We start from the raw sequence: 19,996 nt of genomic DNA, 5'->3' as shown, positions 1-19,996 counted from the left end.
TTTTTTTCAACATGCCAAATAATGTCTTTTTTGGCTTTTTTTGCAACTTTCTTTGCTATGCTGTGTCTCTACAGTTTATTTGTTGTGGTTTAATGTGGTTTTCGCAGGTTTTTGGGACATGTCTTAATTTGAAATTTTGCCATACTATAGCCTTGCCTTTTCGGTCATTTTTTTCACATACCAAATTATGTTATTTTTTGGTTTATTTCGCAACTTTCTGTGCTATGGCATGTCTCTACAGGTTATTTGGAGTGGTTTAATGTGGTTTTCAGCAGTTTTTGGGACATGTCTTTTTTCGACATTTTTGCCATACTATAGCCTTGCCTTTTCAGTCATTTTTTTCAGCATGGCAAATTATGTTATTTTTTGGCTTTTTTGCAACTTTCATTTCAACTTTCTTTGCTATGGTGTGTCTCTACAGGTTATTTGGTGTGGTTTAATGTGGTTTTCAGCTGTTTTTCGGACATGTCATATTTTGACATTTTTGCCATAGCCTTGCCTCTTTGGTCATTTTTTTCACATGCCAAACTAAACTGAGACTTTCATGCTTTTGGATGACAAACTATACTCTGATGTTTTTACACTATTTTTGACCACATACTTTACCATGGCTTTTTTTTTTAACTTTTAATTTTTGGGGGATTTTCCATTAATTTAATAGGACAGATAGCATAAATGGGGGAGAGAGAGGGAATGACATGTTGTAAAGGGCCATGAGTGTAATCAAACCCACAGCTGCTGTCGCAAGGACATAGCCTTTGTACACAGGGCGCCTCTCCTTTTACGTTTTTATTTGCCATTTTGAAAAACACACTACACTTTGATTTCTGTTTTAGCTCTTTTGTATTACATTTGATACCATGATTTTAATGCCATTTTTGAGTATCGTGAGGCATACGAATGGAAGGCATAAACATACAAAGAGAATGCAGTGGGAAAGAGTTAATTCAGAAAAAAACATTTACAGTCGGGATGCACCTTATAACTGTACCAACACATTTTCATCACACAGAAAATAACATGCTATACTGTGACTTCTTTTAAAATAATGTTTCATGACATCCTACTGCATTTTTTTGAAAATTGTTGCTATACTATGACATATTTATGTCCTCGCTTTACTGTATGTACCAAATTTCCTGGCAGTACAACCAGTGTATTTTCAAGATACAATCAAAACAAAATATGCCCTATCTCTTACAGGTACAAGAGGTACAGTCAACAGTCATGATATGACCAAATTAATTGAGAAACACCCTCTGGGAAATATGAACATCTGCACCAAATTTTAAGCCTGTATTGTTGTTAAGAGATTTCAATCCAGAGTCACGCCTCTAACATGACTATTTTGCACGCTTGCCTCTAGTGTAGTCATGCAGAAACTTGCTTTTATTTGCCCAATTTTTGAGATATCTCTGGTTTCCTGCCTCCAGCTCAAAACTATGGGGGTGAATTCAATTTTGTTTGAGATGAATTTTGAAAATGAGATAAGTATCACTCATGGATTATCCTCAAATCTCACTGTAAATAGATTTGTTTGGAAGTACTTTCTTCTAAATAAAAATTCTCTGTAGAAACTGTTGACAGAGTGTTCAGTGGATTATCCAGAGCAATAGGGATGCTGTCTCCGGAAAGACAAGCTGTTGTTGATTCTTTGAATGTACGTTTTAGTATTTTGAGCACCACGAATAAAAGTAGATCAACCTTTTATATTAATGTGGCACAAAAACCAATATCTCAAAGTGTGGGTAAATAAAATAAAATCTGTCCGCATGTCAAAATGCCTCAAAACGATAGACAGTGATAGCTGTTGCATTTTGTTATTTAGGTGAAAAACACTTTCATAATGCGAATACATGTTTGTTTTGGATGATTTTATTAGTTGGCCAGATGGCACCAGATTGTAAACTAATCCCTCTAATTTTCATGACCTCTGGAGCTCTATTTTTACTTTTCGTCTCCTTTTCTCGGTTGAATTTCTGTCTCCCTCCATTCATATTCACCTGCAATATGTTTGTGACATGGCTTACAGGACATCTGAGCCCAAGCACTTTAGTAGTGGCTTGTGCTTACCTCACTTGTATGCGGTCTAATTGAAGCATCCTGACCTAAGCCGCGGTGACAGATGCCATGTCTTACCGCTTGTCCACAGGGAGACTCACTGAGGACCAGCATCCAGCTAGACTTCGGGGACGGCATCAAGATCACATACTCTAACCTGAGCAGGACTGATGATGGCATCAACCACATCTACAGAGCAACTGGGATTTACCGAGTGACAGCTTCTGCTGAGAACAACCAGGGATCTGACAGCAGCACACTGTTTTTACACATCACCAGTATGTGAATAAGAAACAGCATTACTCATTCCCGCAGCAGCACATATAGCATGAATCTCTCCTCTTTCATGGAAAGTCACATTCCTACTCTGCTGAATTTCATTTCAGCCATGGCTGTATTAGTTTTATGCATTTTAGCCTTGGAAAATGCTAAAATACACACCTGGAGCTAACTGTACATCAGGTGTGATCGCAGTAATACCACATATATGATATGTTTATGTGTGTCTTATGCATTCCTGCATTCACACATTATACATGTGTGTGCTGCCTCAGGTCCAGTGGAGCGTGTATACCTCACTGCTCCTATTGTAGCCATTGGGGGGAAGGAGGTTAATCTGACCGCGTTGGTTTGGCCAAGTCACACCAGAACACTGACCTTCTTCTGGTGGTTTGCCAACAGCTCTGAGGTGAGAAGCTTCTCTCACTCTCACTGTTGTTTCACACACACATTTTATACTTTTTACTGCAGTTTTTCTCAATTTTCTCTTGACGTCATTGTGTCTTTTAGAAAATGTAAATCTACAAAGCTTTCAACACAAATCATGTAAAATGTGACTGTCCTGTGCCCTTGTGGAGCATCCAGCTCTAATGGCTGGTCATATTTATTTATCACGTTGATTGTGCTCAGTACAGCAGCAGCTCATTATACAGTATGTCAAGGTCTGCATGTACGTAGTACTCTATATTCGGCTGGGAGGATGCAGGGTTTTTCTGTGAAATTCTCTGTGTTTTTCCTTTTGAAATCCAGCCCATTATAACCTTGGAGGGAAGCATCTCATACACATTTCACAGAGAAGGAAAAAACAAGGTCACGGTCCAGGTTGCTTCTGGGAGCACCATAATGCAGGATTCCAAAGTTATAACTGTTAAAGGTGAGTGGGGGAGACAGTCTTCAAAGCACTTTAATTGGTGCGATGCATGTTACATGAATATGCAATATGCTTTCTCGGGGAAAGTTTGATGCCTCTCGGTCCATGCTGCAAGCAGCGCCACGTTGATGTCAGCGTGGACTCATCTAATGAATAAAATGTCACGGTAGGCGAACACGAAATCTTAAGGAGCAATTAACTTCAAGGCGTATGTTGCCAAATGAGAAAAGACAAAACTGCACATCAGATTAATCAAAAACGAAACCAGAAGTAACATTCATATTCTAACAGACATCACTTTGCCTTTTTCTTTTTACACAGAGTTCTTCAGGTCGCTGCTGTTGTCGTTCTCACCAGCTCTTGATGAGCATAACCCTGACATCCCTGAGTGGAGGGAGGACATAGGGCGTGTGGTGCGGACAGCTTTGTCACAGGTACATCGAGTCCATATTGCTCTGAGGTCTTTCCTGGAGCAAGCAGGCACCAGTGGCTTTCAGAGTCATTACTATTTCATACCAGTGAGCAGCACTGATATTGTGGTCCTGCTGTCTTTTTTTTAGTTTGCCTACACTACTCTAGACACCAAACTGAAGCTGCTTACAAGATGTTGCTGTTTTGACAATTTTAACACGATCGTGATAAGTTAAGAAGTAGTACTTACAAACTTAAAGCCTGCTTGTTGTGTCGTCTTTTCACTGCAGGTGTCTGGGGTTCCTGAAGATCAGCTGCTGGTCGCTTTGTATCCTGGACTTCCATCTACAGCAGAGCTCTTCATCCTGCCTGATGAGCACACATCAAGAGAGCACAAGAGAGGAAGTGAGGAGGCTTTAGAGACGGTAAGATAACTAGAATTATAACATTAATATGTGAACTTTCATCCAGAAGAGCTGTTTTTATTGTCTACTGATTTGACACATGCTATGTGACATGATTAGGTATGAAAAGGTTTATGATTATGTTGTTATGTAAATTAGCAAAAAAAAACAAAAGACGCTCAAAGGAATAGTCCCAACTGCTGTATCCGACTCAAAATGATGTCAGTCTTATCGGATTTGGCTATTCAATATCGGATTTGAATATTCAACAATTTGTTTTGTTTTCCATACAAAGTTTTAAAGTTTGTATGGGGCTTCATAGGACATTCAGAGTGACAGTGGCATTCATGGAAGATAATAAACAAGAGAACGGCACTAACGCCGGGTCATAAATGTGTAACAATAATTTTTGCCGAGCTTTACATTTACCGCTTTCAAGCAGAAGGTCTATCTTCTCTACTCCTCTGTGCCACTGTCTGAATGTCCGCAGCTCCAAAAGGTATCGTGAAAGTGCACCCACTCTTCAGCAAAATCTGGGGACCAAAATGTTCAGGAAGTACACTGCACAGCACACTGACCTGCAGAAAACAAACAAAAAATTAAACAAACAAATAACTGCTGGACTTGCTGGTCTCCTACTGATGATTCAAATCTCTGACTTTCAAGGGGCAGACTGTAGTCTTTATTCACATTTTTGCTGAGAATAATGTAATTCTAAAAATCGGAACCCTCAGGGTTCAATGGCCTCCCTGAATGTTGTTTGTGCTCAGAGTAAATTTGGACATTTTTTCACGCTTCATTTGCTAGAGTTTGCTTGTTAGGAAGAGTTGTTGGTTTTAAATTGCTAATTAATGATTTGATTAAGGCAGAGATTTTATTTTTCATTTATTCTACCATCAAATATTTATACTTTTTTTCTCTGTTTTTGTTAAAAATCTTAAACAGATATCAGATATTTTTGTCACTGCCCTGAACCAAGGCCTAATCCAGTTTGAGCTGAAAGCGGATATTCGCATTATTGTGTACATGACTCAGCAAACTTTGGGTAAGTTTGTTTGTAACCTTCATTTCTGCACACTTGGACCGATGAAATTGTTACTTGTAAAAATCTTCTGCAGTTACATTAAAAAACAAAGCGTTGAGTTAGATCTAATTTATGCCAGTTTAGTACAGTATGTCTACACATCCATGATGCATTTGTTCCGCTTGCAAAAGATAAGCCACGTGCCTTCCTTGAGATGATTTGACATTGAGTTCTCCCAAAACACTGGAAAAATAAGACAAAGGCAATAGTTTTCCCTGAGTGAGATTCATGTGATACTGTATATCACAGGATTTAAATATCTTTCACAGTGCACCAGATTTTACCTGAGGCAGTGAGACAGTACTTCTCTTTTGAAGTCAGCCAATCAATGACATGATTGACAAAGAAGGCATTTGGTATGCGCTGAGGAAATCGTTAGGGTCACCAGGTCATTAGCATATCGCAAAAACGTGTCGATCAAGCCTGCGTGGCTTTACCCTTTTCATCCACCAACGGATCTGTCTTCATTTGTGTCTGCATACAAAGGTCTGAGTTGCCTTTAAAATGATCCAGAAAGGTCATAGACTTCATAGGCGTCTCTGTGAAGGAGAGAAAGATGGGCGGCGAGGGGGGAAATACTTTGAATATTGCATCTCAGCATTTAAAAAGCCATGACTATGCATAAGCTACCTGCATGGCGGACCCTGGGGAGAGGCAGTAGACCTCCTAAAGGTTCCTTTTAATGCCCTGAGGGGATAACATGCAGAGAGCAGCTCTTCAAACTGTACCTGCAGTTGTTACATGACACGGGCTGATGAAAGTAATCTGGTTGAGATGAGACATGGCTTAGGGGGTAAAAAAAGAAAGCATTTGTCTTGGTCAAAATGTAACGCTCGTTTGATACGTTTGTCTTTCAGCACCACTTGTGGATTCAAACTCCATTCACAGTGGGTCGGCCATGCTGATGCTGCTAACCGTGGTGTTTGTTGGTTTAGTGGCATTCTTCATCTACAAGTTCAAGAGGTGTTCACTGAGAATTTTTTTTTTGACTGAATTCTCCTGTAAATCAGACATGATTTATCTTTTTACGTTGGTGAAATCCTCACAGAGCTGCTCTGCTATTCTCTTTAGGAAAATCCCTTGGATTCATGTTCAGACTGAGGACAGTCATGAGAAGGAGCCCGAGGTGATCAGTACAGTCGGACAGAACGAGAACATGTCCAAGGTCAAGCTCAGTGAGTTTCCCACTCCGAAAGAACTCATGGAAAAGGAGCTGGAGGCCAGGAGCAGAGGTATCTTAGCTATACACTTAACCACCATTTACAATGTTTGTGTGTTGTACAAAATATACCGTATTTTAAAGGGGACCTATTAGGCTTTTCCTTATTTGATGTGTCATATTACAATGTTCATATGACCAAAGTTTCAAATAATGATGTAGAAATATGTAATTATGTTTGTGAGCAAATACCTCAGGCTACATATTCTATGTTTCTGACATTTTTGACTTTGGATACAAGATTACATGATGTCTTGATGGATTTCTTTGTATGGTCATCCACTCCAGGCACAGTAGTGTTTACGTTATATAACTACAATGCTGCATGTAGCTACATGCTAATGTCAGGGACACGATAAATCTTGGTTGGCGATGTTGTAAATTTCTTCACAATTTTGGATTGTATTCCTGCTCGAACATGTCTGGTTAGGTTTAGAGGCTTTTATTGGTGATTTTTTTAAGGGGAAAAAGTGCTACCATGTCATTCCCCAGCTGCAGTGACAGCGTCACACGTAGCTACATGCTAACACCAGGAACACATAAAATCTCTCTTGCCGATGTTGTTAATTTCTTTCTGGTTTGGATCATTTTCCTGTTGGAACATGTCTGGCTGTGAACATTTTCACATTCAGAGCAGACTGGGTTTTTTTCAGGAGGGATCGGACACTTAAATGTTAAAATGTGTTTCAGACAGAGCGTAAATACACATGTTCTAACATAGACGGTATGATGAAAAAGAGTTTCTTGAACATTAAAGCATGTAAATATGTTCTGGTAGAAACCCAAAATACGGGTATAAACCTGAAAATTAGCATAATAGGTCCTCTTTAAGCAGTGGGGGAAGGAGTAGCCTATTACAAGGTAATAGGTATTATCAAGAAAATGTACTTAGTATAAACGTACTTGCTATGCAGTTATAATGAGTTTTGTTATTGTTATATTATTAGATATAGCTTACTGTTATATCTTTATTATTGACGCTGTAGCATGTAAACAGCATTTTCATGTTGTATCCATTTTAAGTAACGATGAACCACAGCTACTAGATAAATGTAGTTGAGAAACAAATACAAAAATTCTCTGAGTTGTACTCAAGTACAGTACAAGTAATTTAGTTACTCAGAAAATGTACTTAGTTACTTAACAAAAATACACAGGTAGATGTATTTTAGGATGTAGATAAACACAGCATATGACAGCTGTATAATACAGAATATTAATAATGTCTGTGTGCTGCTCACTAATACAGGATTTAGGATGACGTTACATATTATTGCCCTAAAACACATCACTGAGCGCCTGTTTTGAATATATTATAACTGCGTTTTGGTTTTGACACAAAATACATGTTTTTTCAGTCTTATTTAAAAAGTACTTTTCTCTGTGCATTGAAATGCAGCACACATCTGAGGCGTTGGAACGTCTTCATCGATGCAACGTGTCATATTTTTGCAAATTGCACGCCACAAGCACAACTGCAGCCCAGTAACAAGATATCACGATGACAAGTTAACTTTGTGATTGCTATGGCTTGACATCTGCCGTGATGTCTTTTAGATGAGAACTATTTGGTCCCTGAAGACATTGTGGATTATTTGACAAAAGTAGCATTGCAGTGCTCCTGACAAAGACATGTGGGCTGCAGGCCGTTTTTCTGGTCGCTCAGCACTTTGGCTATTCTTCATTTCTCAGCTGTTTCTACCTTTCCAAGTCCTTGCTGATCCGAAACAAATCAACTCCTTCTTTGGTTGCTTTCGAAAGTGTTTATTTACAAAAGGGCAGAGCAGCGTGGGACCTTTTGATAAAGGGCTCGCTAGATTAAATTAATTTACAACCTGCTGTTTAAAGATTTCATTAATACTCTGAAACTTGGCTTGATTCTCATGCAGCCTCGTTTTGGCTGAGGATACAATTCTGTTGTAGTCAGCTGCAATCAATTTCCCAGTAATTATTTATCTATTTTTAATACTACCTTTATTGATTAATCTACGATATGTCTCACTATTACATACATTGTGAAACTTCAAAAATTAGATTGAATTCTATCGAAAATATACGTAGTAGAAACAGAATGTTTTATGAAGTACAACATTTTCCATTGCTTGAAAGGTAGGTCTTGCTCCAGCCAGTGAAAAACATGCTCCTAACAAGAGAAAAAACATTAACCAGTTTTAATTTAATTAATGTCTGGGTTCAGTGGTTTTATGTGTTCTCATCTTAGTCTGAATGGCTTTACAAGCTCTAAAAAGAAAAAGAATCTGTTAGTCACTGATAGTTTTCTCAGTGCAGTTAAGTCAAAATACTTAAAGACCGAAACAAAGGTTTGAATATTTAAAACAGGATTTGATTACAATGAAAACTTAATGATGTAATGATTTATGTTAATACAGATTGGTTCTCAATAATTAAAATGTCATCACGTGTTTCATAATTTGCAGTTCAGTTAAAGTAAGAAGTTATTAGGATGACGTGGGAGGTTGTCAGAACGGGCCGGCCGAGCATTTAGGTCAGTGTTGCCAAATATTAAAGACACAAAATGAATACTGTGAGAAAAAGTGTTGTTTTACATAACCAGAGTTCTCTGACAAATAAGTATCGGTCTCTTGCTGGATCACCCGCGATGCGCCAGTGCTCTGAGGGTGAAGTAAACTTATTATTACTTGAATGAAGGATTATGTTACGCAATTTTTTATCAAACCTCTAAAAATTATGCTTTAAGGGGACTTATTATGCTTTTCTTTATTTTCTGTCATATATAATGGTACAACGTCAGATGTTGATATTAAATGCGTCCAAAGTTTCAGCTAATTAGGTAAACTTATGTAAAAGTATGTCTAATAAGCAAAAACTCAGTTGTGGATGTTATCTTCGACTTTTGAGAAGGCTGGTTAATGTAATGGAGTATTTAGTGGCTAAACAACCAGCGTTGGTAGTGACCAAAAAACAGAGCTAAAAGAGTTTATATTGGACTCCCATACATGTGGTATATTCCTAGTTTGTGATATCTGCTTACAACGTGATTATATGTTATTGTTGTGTTCTCAACTTTTCTACACTGCCAAAAATTCAGTTGTCTTGAATTAAAATTCAGCGTCTGAGCTCCTTTAAATTTAAGAGCATTTTTAAGTTTGTGAGTAGGAGCAAAAGTAAGGAATTTTTACTTTTATCTTTCTCGTCCAAAATTAAATTATGGGCAATTTCATAGAAACAGCGCAGGGTCTCTTCCTTCAGCTCTGTGTAATACTGTGATTTCCATTAAGGCTTGTTAGGCATTTAAATCTTAACATTAACCATTAAGTTCTTAATTTTAATTTTTTTCTTAGCATTTACTTCACAAATTGATTTGGCCACAGACTACTACTAGATTTTAGTCTTAAAATGTGCTCCATGTAAAAGCAATTTAAATCTGATAAGTCTTATTTTCTTTAGCAGATCTGAACTGACTGCAGGATCTTTACCTTGATGAATTCACCACCAGGTTATTAGTTATAAGGGTGAACATGAAATTGGCTTCACGCAGCTTTATCCAAATCACTGAATTTAAACTTCTGACACAGTTGAGAGATAAAAGTGCCACCTCTGAATAAGCCAGTGTCTGCACAATCTGAACGACCCCACTTGTCACAGCGATCCTATCTTATCAGCCCTCCATCACCAGCTCAGCCCTGCTCGGAGAGGCCATGTTCCTCTGAGACAACAGGGGGCTTTTCAACCAATATGCATGGGTGATGAATTTATAATTAAGTGTAAAAGCTTGCACAAGCCATCTGATCTTCAAGTAAAAGGATTAGAGAGAAAGCAAGGCTGAACTTTGATTTGTTTGGTTGATGTTAAAGACAATTATTCCTTCAACCCGTAAATCAATGTCATGTAGATAAAGCAGAAATATCACAGAAGTTACATCTGCAAAGAGTCTCTTTCATTATCATAACCTCAAAACAAGCAACATATGATGTGAAAGTGTATCAAAGCTGTATTAAGGCTTTTTTCATTATTTGTTTGTTTTCAGGAGGAATCGGAAGAAATATGGAGCGAATTGTTACAAGGGAGTTTCCAAACTGTACTAATGTCTGAGACTCTGTTACTGAGTAAGTACAGATTGTTGTGTTACAATTGTGCTGAAATAGTTTGCTTTGTTGCCATTGTTTTTTTATTTATTCATTTCACGCTGATAGCTGCTATCATTCAAAGTCATGTTTTTTAACCCACATGGATAGTATCTACTTTATAACACGTGATGAAGACAAATCCACTGAGCCAGACTCCAGGGCCTCTAGTTTGAGGGCGGTGAATTGCTGAAATTTGCTGATAACGTTACACAAAATGTCTTATTAGCATTCCCTTGCTTTAAAACAACGGCATAGATGAAATGCTAATTTGAGTATTTGATGAATATTCAGCTGCTGTTGCGTACTTTTGATGAATGCTTTGCTGCCTGTGGACTTATCACTGTTTTTCTTAATTAGTATCATGTCAGGACAGGAAAAACAGACTGTTGATATGATATACCTCAAGACACACCAAACTGACATGAGAGAACTAGTGGCAATGAAGGCCCATTGTTGCGCCACCTCACTTGGCATGTGACTTATCCAAAAGAGCACATCGCGAAGACTACAACAAACAACTAACACATACGATCTACGCCTGTGTGAGAGAAAATAAGTCTTCAAACCAGCAGGCGACAGTCTTCATCTTTCTTAAAAAACAAGAAACTGAAAGGCTAACAGGACAATATTAATAATGCTATTTAGCTAGTAAGCACACTAACGCCACAACTTGATGATAAGAGAATAATGCATATTTACCGTGCACTAGCAAACAATAACACAGTTTCAAGCTGTTTCTGCGTGAGAGCTTAATGCCTAAAAAAAAAAAAAAAAAAATCTTACCTAATATAACAATGTTTGCTTTGATCCCAGATCCTCTTGACTTTAGCTGGTAACTTTCCTCATGTCTGTTTCTCTTCTTGTGCGCAGAACTGCCAATAATCAGAGTGATTTCATAACTGACAGGCAGGTATGGTTGACCTAGTTGGTAGAAAATAGTAGATAAAGTTAGTTAACATCCATGTACACAGCTGAAATAATAAAAAAAAGACAATAATTCCCTAGCACATTACTCACCTGAACAAAAGACAGACTGCAGACACTGAATACTACCTTGCTTCTGAGGTCGTGAACCGGACCAAACAACTTCATCAGGCTGAACTGGTTGTGTGCAGGCGGTCTGAAGGATGAGGTAATTTGTAATAACAATCACGTCTGCTTTGTATGGACTGCATCCAATGTGAGTTTCAATTTTCTGGCCACACCTGTTACCTACAAATTCATCTGGCCTTTTTATATAGTACTTTTCCTTTATTCCCAATTTGTGTAGTATATTGATTTATCACTTCCTGCCCTCCATCTGAACTTCCTGCCTTGTAATAGTCACATGATTGCAAATCAGCTATTGCTTCTGTCTGTCTGAGACTTTTAGACCTGGTATTAGCATGTCTTTTTGGTGATCTGAACACTAGTGGACATCATTCATCTCCAGTTGACTATTTGAGCTTGGACTACATTACTGCCTAAGTCACTAATACGAGAAGGTCAAAGGGCCTCGGACACAGTTATATGGTCCACACTCTCGCACATGCTCGTTTGTCACATTAGCAGTTGTGTTGCAGAGATCGAGATGTTGCTGTCAACAGAATTCTTCATGTCTCCACACAAAACGATGGACGGTAACGCAACACTTTGTCTAACTTGTCATTAAATGGTCAAGTTTTAAAGCATAGCACGCTGTCACCAAAACAACCCAAGTCTGCACTGATGGTGTAGTCCATGCGGGGACACATCAGGGTGCATTAAAGCATGTGGTTGTAGTCAGCCAATCACAATGCATCTTACTGGCCATTTTCACCTGTACGTAGTGCTGTCAATTTGTGATTGGATTTCCCAAACTCATGTTAATACCAGGCTTAAACAGGCTAAATGATCCGAACTGCGTCCATAACAGAGGTATGTCATTGAGAACAGCAGTCTGTTCCAAAATAACAAAAACTGACCAATCAGAATCAAGCATTCAACAAAACTGTGTCATACAGGTCTTCATATGACAAACTAATTTAATGTAATAAAAACGCTTCTCTCTAACACTAAAACTAAATCAGCAGGCTATAAAATTCATCAAGTGTAACCTTTTTATTTTGTTTTTATAAGTTTGTCTCATTTTATCCAGAACTGATAATACAACTCCAACAAATCAGTGAGTTGTCTGTTTGAGACAGAACACATCTTGCTCAGCCTCCATACCATAGATGTATAATTAACAGATCATTACATTAAATAAACCGCTTTAACTTTATGCTCTGAATAAACAGTAACATTTACCGCCCTATAACTAGAGGTCTTTGAGTTGTAAATATACACCAGTGAATATTACTATAGAAATGTCAAAATCTGACTGCTGTGAATGCTTAAAGAAAGAAATGTGTTGGATTTGCTCTGTAAGATAAAATGGTGCTTTAACGACTGTTTCTCAGCTGATGGTACGCAACAAAAATGTGATGTATGGACATGAAAGTCTGGCCTTAGGAGTGGAAACACTGTAAACTTGTACATAGAGGAAGATAGAATGTAAATCTATACAGTAGACTCATCCTACTATTGTTAAGTGAACTCACTGAACAGGCAGTAGTATCCATGACCTCAGTCTCATAAGGAGCTGTATGTCCACTTTGTTTTTTGTTTTTTTTTACAGTAGCATGCCCTAATCATGTGTGATTTAAAAAAAAAAAAATACTACATTAGGGTGAGCGAGGACTGTATATATATCATGGTTGTTTTTAATATTTACACATTAAACAAATTATTAAACACCTTGTCTGATAGTCTAGTTGTGCAATTGCAAAAAGTTGTGCATGATCTATGATATTGTTCATTTTTGTCTATGATATATAAATCGTCTTGTTTTGGATCACGTTTCTTACTGTGAACAAATTGCCATTTTAAAATTGTTCAAAATAAATGTATTTTTATATGGAATTATGTTTTTCTATCATGCATACACCTGCGGTATGTGCTGCAATGGATTACATTATAGTTTACACCCTTTTGTAAAACTGGGTATCAGTAGGAAAAAACCTTTTAGGAATTGTCTAAAATAACCCAGTAACAAGTCAAATCTAAACTAGGGATGTCAGTGGTGAACAATGAACTGCTGAGGATGTTTTTGACTGGTTACACTTGTGGGTCATATGTTAAGTTTGCAACACTTCAGTTAACTACATTTAGCATCACCTAGGTCTGGTAAGAACTAGATAGCTACTAACGCCACTTATTTGGCGACTACGAGAGAAAGTAAGACTAGTAAGACCATACCGACCCAACATCATTGCTATGGAAACATAATGCTCATCTGCCAGTCTCCCCCCAGGTTGCCCGGTAAGTAAGCACCTCAATTTTGAGCCGTAAAGCCCCTTCAGCATTGTTGATTTACACCCAATCCCCATTCTCCCCATTGGCCCTGCGCCTAGTTTTGGAGAACCATCCACTGAGCAGTGGCCCTTCAAAATGGATCCACCAGGGATAGGGTTGGAAATCTTAACTTTGAAAATGGGATGCCACTTGTTACAACATCAGTAGCCAACAATGGCGCATATACGTAAATTAGCAGTTATCTAAAAGTAATGGATAACGGTAACAGCTAGCTTAAAGTAACTGATAGACAGTTTAAATAACATTACATAGCTAACACTGTTAAATATGTGTGTATTTAGTCTGCTGCGGTTCACAAAGTATTCTGAGAGTTTTCCTCTGGCATTCATTTGAAGTCTGTACCAAAAAACACTCGGAGAGCCACTTGGAGTGCTAGGTGACCACAAGCCCTCAATCCACCAAAAGAAACAGGACACCCTACCCCACGAGGCCAAGGGGGAGAATCGGGATCGAACCTTACTCACCGGGGCGACCTTGAGGGAGACCAGCAGGGTGGGCATAATGCCATCAGGTGGTGCGCTGTACACTGTGCCCAAGGAACCAGGGGAGACCGAAGACTGAGCGATGGGCACGTTTCCACAGGTTAACGCAGCTAGCCTGTCTGACAACAAGACCAACAGAGGAAGGTCAGGACATTTGTAACACAAAACACTAACATGTCAACACCTCGTAATGGATAGCAATTTGAAGTGCAGTGCTAAAGCTCACTGAGGCAAAAAAGCACTGCACTTAAAGCAAAGGCCTCTTGTGTTTTACCTTTTTTGCCTCTTGAACATTAAGCGGTTAGTTGCCAGTTAATAGGTTTTGGCCTATTGAATGCAAAATTGACCCGAAACTGACTTTCCCAATCAAAACGTCGCTGGTAAAGAAAACCTGCAGTCGATCCGCATGTCTAATCCTGAGATGTCCTGACTTCCTGCCAGATCAACAGCTTTCTGTTGCTGCCTTCTCCAGACCAAACAAACTTACAGCAATATTGAAATGACTTGACTCTATATTTAAACCTGTTAATAGCCATTAGATAACACTCCAGCAGTAGCAGCTAGAAGCCATACAGTCTTCGGTGCGGTGAGGTGGAACGTGGTTGGCAGTTTGGTGTGCTGAGATACCACCAAACGAAAGTATTGCTATAATATATGCAGCTCCGTTCACATTTTGGGTATTAAATGAAGACCTTAATTGGTGTCTGTATCACTTAACAGGTACTGGTGTAATTTTTTGGACGATACCCAGCCCTGCTTTTATGTTTACTTGTGAAAGGATGCAAGACAGACTTTTTGCCTGTCAGTAAATTAGAAATCTGTCTTGTCATGACATAAACCTGAAAACAAAGAGGATCATGAAGTGTTGCTTTAACAGCATTGCCCCTGTGTTATCTTAAAGTTGGATTTCTTGTAGCAGCCAGTGTATCAGCCTCAGCATTACTCTTTTAATGATCCCTCAGAGGCTCTGAAGTCGGCTTTAATGGGCAGAAGTGTGATAACACCCATGTGAAGATTCCCATCTGACACTTTGACTGAGCTTCATTTTACCTCTATCACGCCATCACTCAAGTTGCCAGTTACAGATGGTTTCTATTTAATGGGAACAATTACTGAGGCTGCAGTCGAATGATGAGAAACAGGCATTTTTGTAAAGAAGAACCACTGGCGTTATATTTCTCATTCGCCATCCTCACATCTCTGGAAAAAAAAGAAAAAAAACCTTTCACATTAAAATGGCAAAGAGGCGGAAAGGTTTGAGCACAGGACTGTGAGGCTGATTGGCTAAAATTGTTCTCCACACACAAAGCCACAGCAACAAGGCCCTTGTTTCTCTGTTTTGCATTTTGTTTGCCACCTGAACAGCTCCATATCGCACACCAATCTTCATCACTCCAACAGCCATCAACGCCCCGAGAGTCTTATTCTCGCTCCTGCTCTCAGTCTGAATTAACACCAAGGCCTTTCTCTAACTGCCCTGGGATGTTCAGCGGTGCACAATCAAATTGAACGGTGACAATCACTAATGGATGATTCGCTGCAGCCAGACACTGTAATGTAGCACTCAATGAAAGGCAACATGCTCATCAATTTCACACTGTGGCTAACACAATATTGCTGTGGGTTATTGTTGTGGGACATTTTTCATTCAAGGTGCTACCCAGTCTGGGAAAATCTTCCTTGATTGTGTGCGTGTGTGTCGATTTCCTGGAGAGGGGATAATTAATTTGCTGCACAGTGGGAGAGCCAAGGAACTAGCCCATTAGAATCACTCCAGGCTACTTGGTGCTTTTCATTGTCCTCCCGCTCGGCCCCATTGTATCATGCAAATGGATGCACAGAAACTTTGAGCGTGCTAAGCAACACTTGTTAGAGACAAAGCAGAAAAAAGCAACAAATTCAACAAAAGTGAGAGTGCCAGCCGATCAAAACTACCAATTTGGGTCATAATTTTCCCCTTCAAGAAGTCTGTTGATTGACTAAATCAAAGGTCAAACACTACTAAATGCTGCAGTCAAGTACATGGATTTTAACAGATCGAAGACAGCAGAAATATGCTGTTTATGCCTCTGGGAAATGAGTTTAACCACCAGCCACGCTGCATGAATGCTGTGTTTCTGCTTTATTCTGCAACCATGGTTACTTCTGCAAGATCAAATGAAGTACACAGTAACAACCCACTGAATAACCAAGTCACTTGTAATAAAAGAAGTATTTTTGCCTTTGAGAAACGGAAAAATTCACATTTCTAACATTTCATTTTTTTCCCCTTAATAAGACGTATTATAAATATCTTGGAGAAAAAAAACAAAAAACATCATGCAATTATGTTCACAATCGTATTTACAGTTTGATTATTGGGAATTGACAAAAACTTTTCATAAAGAAATAACAAGCACAAAATAAAACTCCTCAGATGTTCGGTGTGGAGAGACAGCGTTCACCTGACGACGAGTTTATTTATGCTTCAGGCTCAATCGCAGGATTGGAGGGAAGAAGTATGGAGAAGCCTCTAGTCAATTTGTCTTACTGACATATGATGCTGACAACACTTAAAAAGAAAAGTTTGATGAAGAAGAACTTCGGTACTTATCCCAAAGAGACAGCAGCTGACCAAAGCTCTGTGCGTAGGCTGAGCCTTGTTGACAGGAGATACGTCTTCTCTATCTCTGTGTCCCTCGCAGCGAAGGAGATGAACAAATCCGCAGCCTTTTGTCCGCTGTGTCCTTGGGGGCAAACTTAGAACAGACTGCAGGCGCCTCTGCGTTACTGTAAACTGAGGAGAAGCCATGTGGAGATGCTGGTTTTACTGTGGCAGATAAACAGTCCAGAATAAACAAAAAAGTCTTAAAATGAGAGCATGTTTCCACTCAAACCTGGTGTCGTTCCAGTGTTGTCGCACTTCCTGTAAGAACCTTCACAGTGAGATCAGTTCATAGAAAAAAACAAACAAAAAAAAAAAAAAACATGAGAAATGAGAAAGGAGCACAAGTCTAAAGTCACAACTGTAAGGTGGTAAATCTCAAACACAAATGGCTCATAAATCTTGAACTAAAAATTAAATAAAATACAGGCGTAGCACTTTTTTTTTCTTTACTGCACTACAGCAAGTGTTTGCTGCTATAACCGTAGCTTCTTTGTTAACACAGAAATTATTCAGAAAATTTACATTTAGTTCTCCTTATGGAAACTAGAATGTACACGAAATGCTCTGGGCAACAAATAAGTACGAAGCACAAGTTTAAAAGTCATTGCATTGTTTAACAGTCAAATTGACTGCTAAACAATCAAATATTAGATTGCAGCTGCAATAATAATCCATATGCATGATTTAGATTAGAGGATTTGTGTATAATCTGTTTTTAAATAACATTTATCATGTTAGCGTTCAGTTCAGTGTCACTAAAATGACTTATATGCGTCTCCTAAGTAAGAAGGATTGCTCAGTTTCTCATCTACTATATGCACCTATCTTGTATATCCACTTTAATCTTCTGTTCTTATTTTTCTTATGACATATATAACATTTTGAACGGCAAAGAGACAGGCTTGATGGAATACACTGATCTGGGACTAGGAGCCCTCCTTCATCTCCTGGATATTGCAAGCTTTCATTTGATGAGAATCTGGCGATAAGATTTACTGATTGTACAGAGCTTAATGAATCTGCTTCCCTCACTGTCTTACTCAGATAAGCTATTTCCACATAGTTAAACAAAGTAAACTTCACAAACACAAGCCCAAAGAACAGAAATAGGAGCATATTTTGAGATATTATTATACATCACTTCGGTCCCGCGGTTTTGATATTTTCTTATTTGAGCAGGCGCAGCTGTAACCAGCTGAGACAAATAACTTTTACCTCTTCCATTATGGATGTACATTATTTACATAAAAAGATCAATGTCCTTGCAAAAATACAAGTATTTTCAGTCAAAAAGTGTCCCCTTTTTCAAGAAGCGAGTATAAATCTGTACAGTCTCCTCAGAGGGATTAGGCAGCACAGTGTGAACTGGTCCATCCATGCATGGGTAGCAAAACACTCGAGACCATTCATTGTGACCGTGGTTTCGTCGCTCGCTGGAAGTAACTGCCAAAGAAGATGTATTGCTTTCGAGTTGGTCATAGACTCTCAACATTAAAACACATGGGGCGCTTCATCAGAGAGCTTGATGTCTGTGTGAGATGGCAGGTAGCCTGACAAGGGAGAAGAAAGGGAAGAGACAGAGGAGGATTTTTATGTAGCCATTTGCATACGGGTGTATTTTTGCAGGCAAACACATTTATCTTGGATGGGTCGATTGTTTAGCTATGGGTAGAGGTAAATCAACTGGAACCTCATGGATATTTCTTGATGAAAATGCTTTCACCACCCCGCTTCTTTCCTGATGCACTAATTATTTTATTGGGTCAAATAATTCACCTAGACATTCTCATCACTTTAGCTTGCACTTGATTGTGCTTCACTTACCTGTGAATATAATACATTTCAGTGACACTCAGGTTGGCAAATACATAAATATACTGCACATACTAATAACAACTGTATCTTGGCAACTCCTGTAAAATAATATAAGGGGAGTGAGAGTAGTGACAGCACTTAACACATAGTGAATATCAAATATCTCCTGTCAGTGAGGTTAAGCCTGTGAACAATGTTCCTCTTTATTTATATACTGTCACAGCTTTGATGAGAACTTTCTTTGCATTTCACAAAGTTTACATAAAAACACGTTTTCACTTAACTCTTGCGATATGTTACTATATTTATAACAACATTTTAGTTTTATACACTTTGGTTTTGAGATACTCTGATTTCTGCAACAACTTTAATATAAAGGAATGAAGTAAATGTTTTTGGTGCTCATAGCATTACAGAATTACATTTTAAAAATTCAACAAAGCAACAAGTCTTTTCACACACTGGTAAAGGTACGGTGACATTAGCATTCTGTTCGATCTAACTACTCCACACTCAGACCAAAAACAAGGACGTGCAGTGTGGTAATGAACAATTAAGAGCAGAGCATCACTGAACTGTAAGTGGTTTATGAGAGCGATGCTGCAGTTTGCAGTCTGGTAGAATAATACTGAACAAAACAAGCTGATGGCACATTGCTAGGTAGTTCATTTTGTTTCTCCGTCTTGCCAAGCATTTGGCCCATATCACTTGGGATTTTCAGACATCAAACAAAAAGAAAAACATTAGTTATAACATCATATGCACTTTATGTACTCTAAATGAACATGTTCATGAGTAACACGGCAAACAAGTTGTAAACCAAACAGCAGAGGAAAAAAAGTCATGCTATAAGCTGAAAGTTCATCCTGATTAAAGGCTTAAATGATTGTACGTGAATATTCAACTCAGTCTACTGTACTAATTAACAAGAATAATTACATTTCCAAACACAATGCATCACTGCAAATTCTCCAAGATGAATTCAAGACTGTACAAGCATCCTTATATTCGTCCTGCATACAATCAGGCCTATGGGCTTAAACTGAAGTGATGGAAGTGTATTATTATCATACATTTACGGCATTACTATTCATTTACAGTGTTACTGTAAACAGTTTTTATAAGAATGACTTTATACTGATATCTCAAAACCATGTTAGCACAATTTTCTTTTTATGTAACCACGCTTGTGAACCGTATCACCTGGCAGAGGGAGACATGCATCTACTGCTAGCGTAC

The 19,996-nt window shown here is 38.5% G+C and overlaps 2 protein-coding genes across 2 annotated transcripts in view; one reads left to right on the top strand and one right to left on the bottom strand.

Moving 5' to 3' along the window:
• The window catches only part of sorcs3b (sortilin related VPS10 domain containing receptor 3b), a 67,111-nt gene extending 56,708 nt beyond the window's left edge, over positions 1–10,403 (top strand). The window contains exons 19-27 of the mRNA XM_042501844.1: positions 2,153–2,339; positions 2,616–2,749; positions 3,091–3,214; positions 3,533–3,645; positions 3,913–4,047; positions 4,972–5,071; positions 5,968–6,073; positions 6,182–6,342; positions 10,339–10,403. Of these exons, the coding sequence (XP_042357778.1) occupies positions 2,153–2,339; positions 2,616–2,749; positions 3,091–3,214; positions 3,533–3,645; positions 3,913–4,047; positions 4,972–5,071; positions 5,968–6,073; positions 6,182–6,342; positions 10,339–10,403 (1,125 nt within the window). The remainder of the gene's footprint in view (positions 1–2,152; positions 2,340–2,615; positions 2,750–3,090; positions 3,215–3,532; positions 3,646–3,912; positions 4,048–4,971; positions 5,072–5,967; positions 6,074–6,181; positions 6,343–10,338) is intronic.
• Positions 10,404–18,412: 8,009 nt separating this feature from the next.
• Positions 18,413–19,996, bottom strand: part of LOC121954446 (VPS10 domain-containing receptor SorCS1-like) — a 56,470-nt gene continuing 54,886 nt past the window's right edge. Inside the window, exon 27 of the mRNA XM_042501942.1 lies at positions 18,413–18,492. Within this exon, the coding sequence (XP_042357876.1) occupies positions 18,434–18,492 (59 nt within the window). The 3' untranslated portion in view covers positions 18,413–18,433. The remainder of the gene's footprint in view (positions 18,493–19,996) is intronic.

The sequence above is a fragment of the Plectropomus leopardus genome, chromosome 15 (assembly GCF_008729295.1).
Source record: "Plectropomus leopardus isolate mb chromosome 15, YSFRI_Pleo_2.0, whole genome shotgun sequence".
In the NCBI taxonomy this organism is placed as follows: Eukaryota; Metazoa; Chordata; class Actinopteri; order Perciformes; family Serranidae; genus Plectropomus; species Plectropomus leopardus.
The sequence above is the reverse complement of the archived record's forward strand: the minus strand, read 5'-3'. Positions and strand labels throughout refer to the sequence as shown.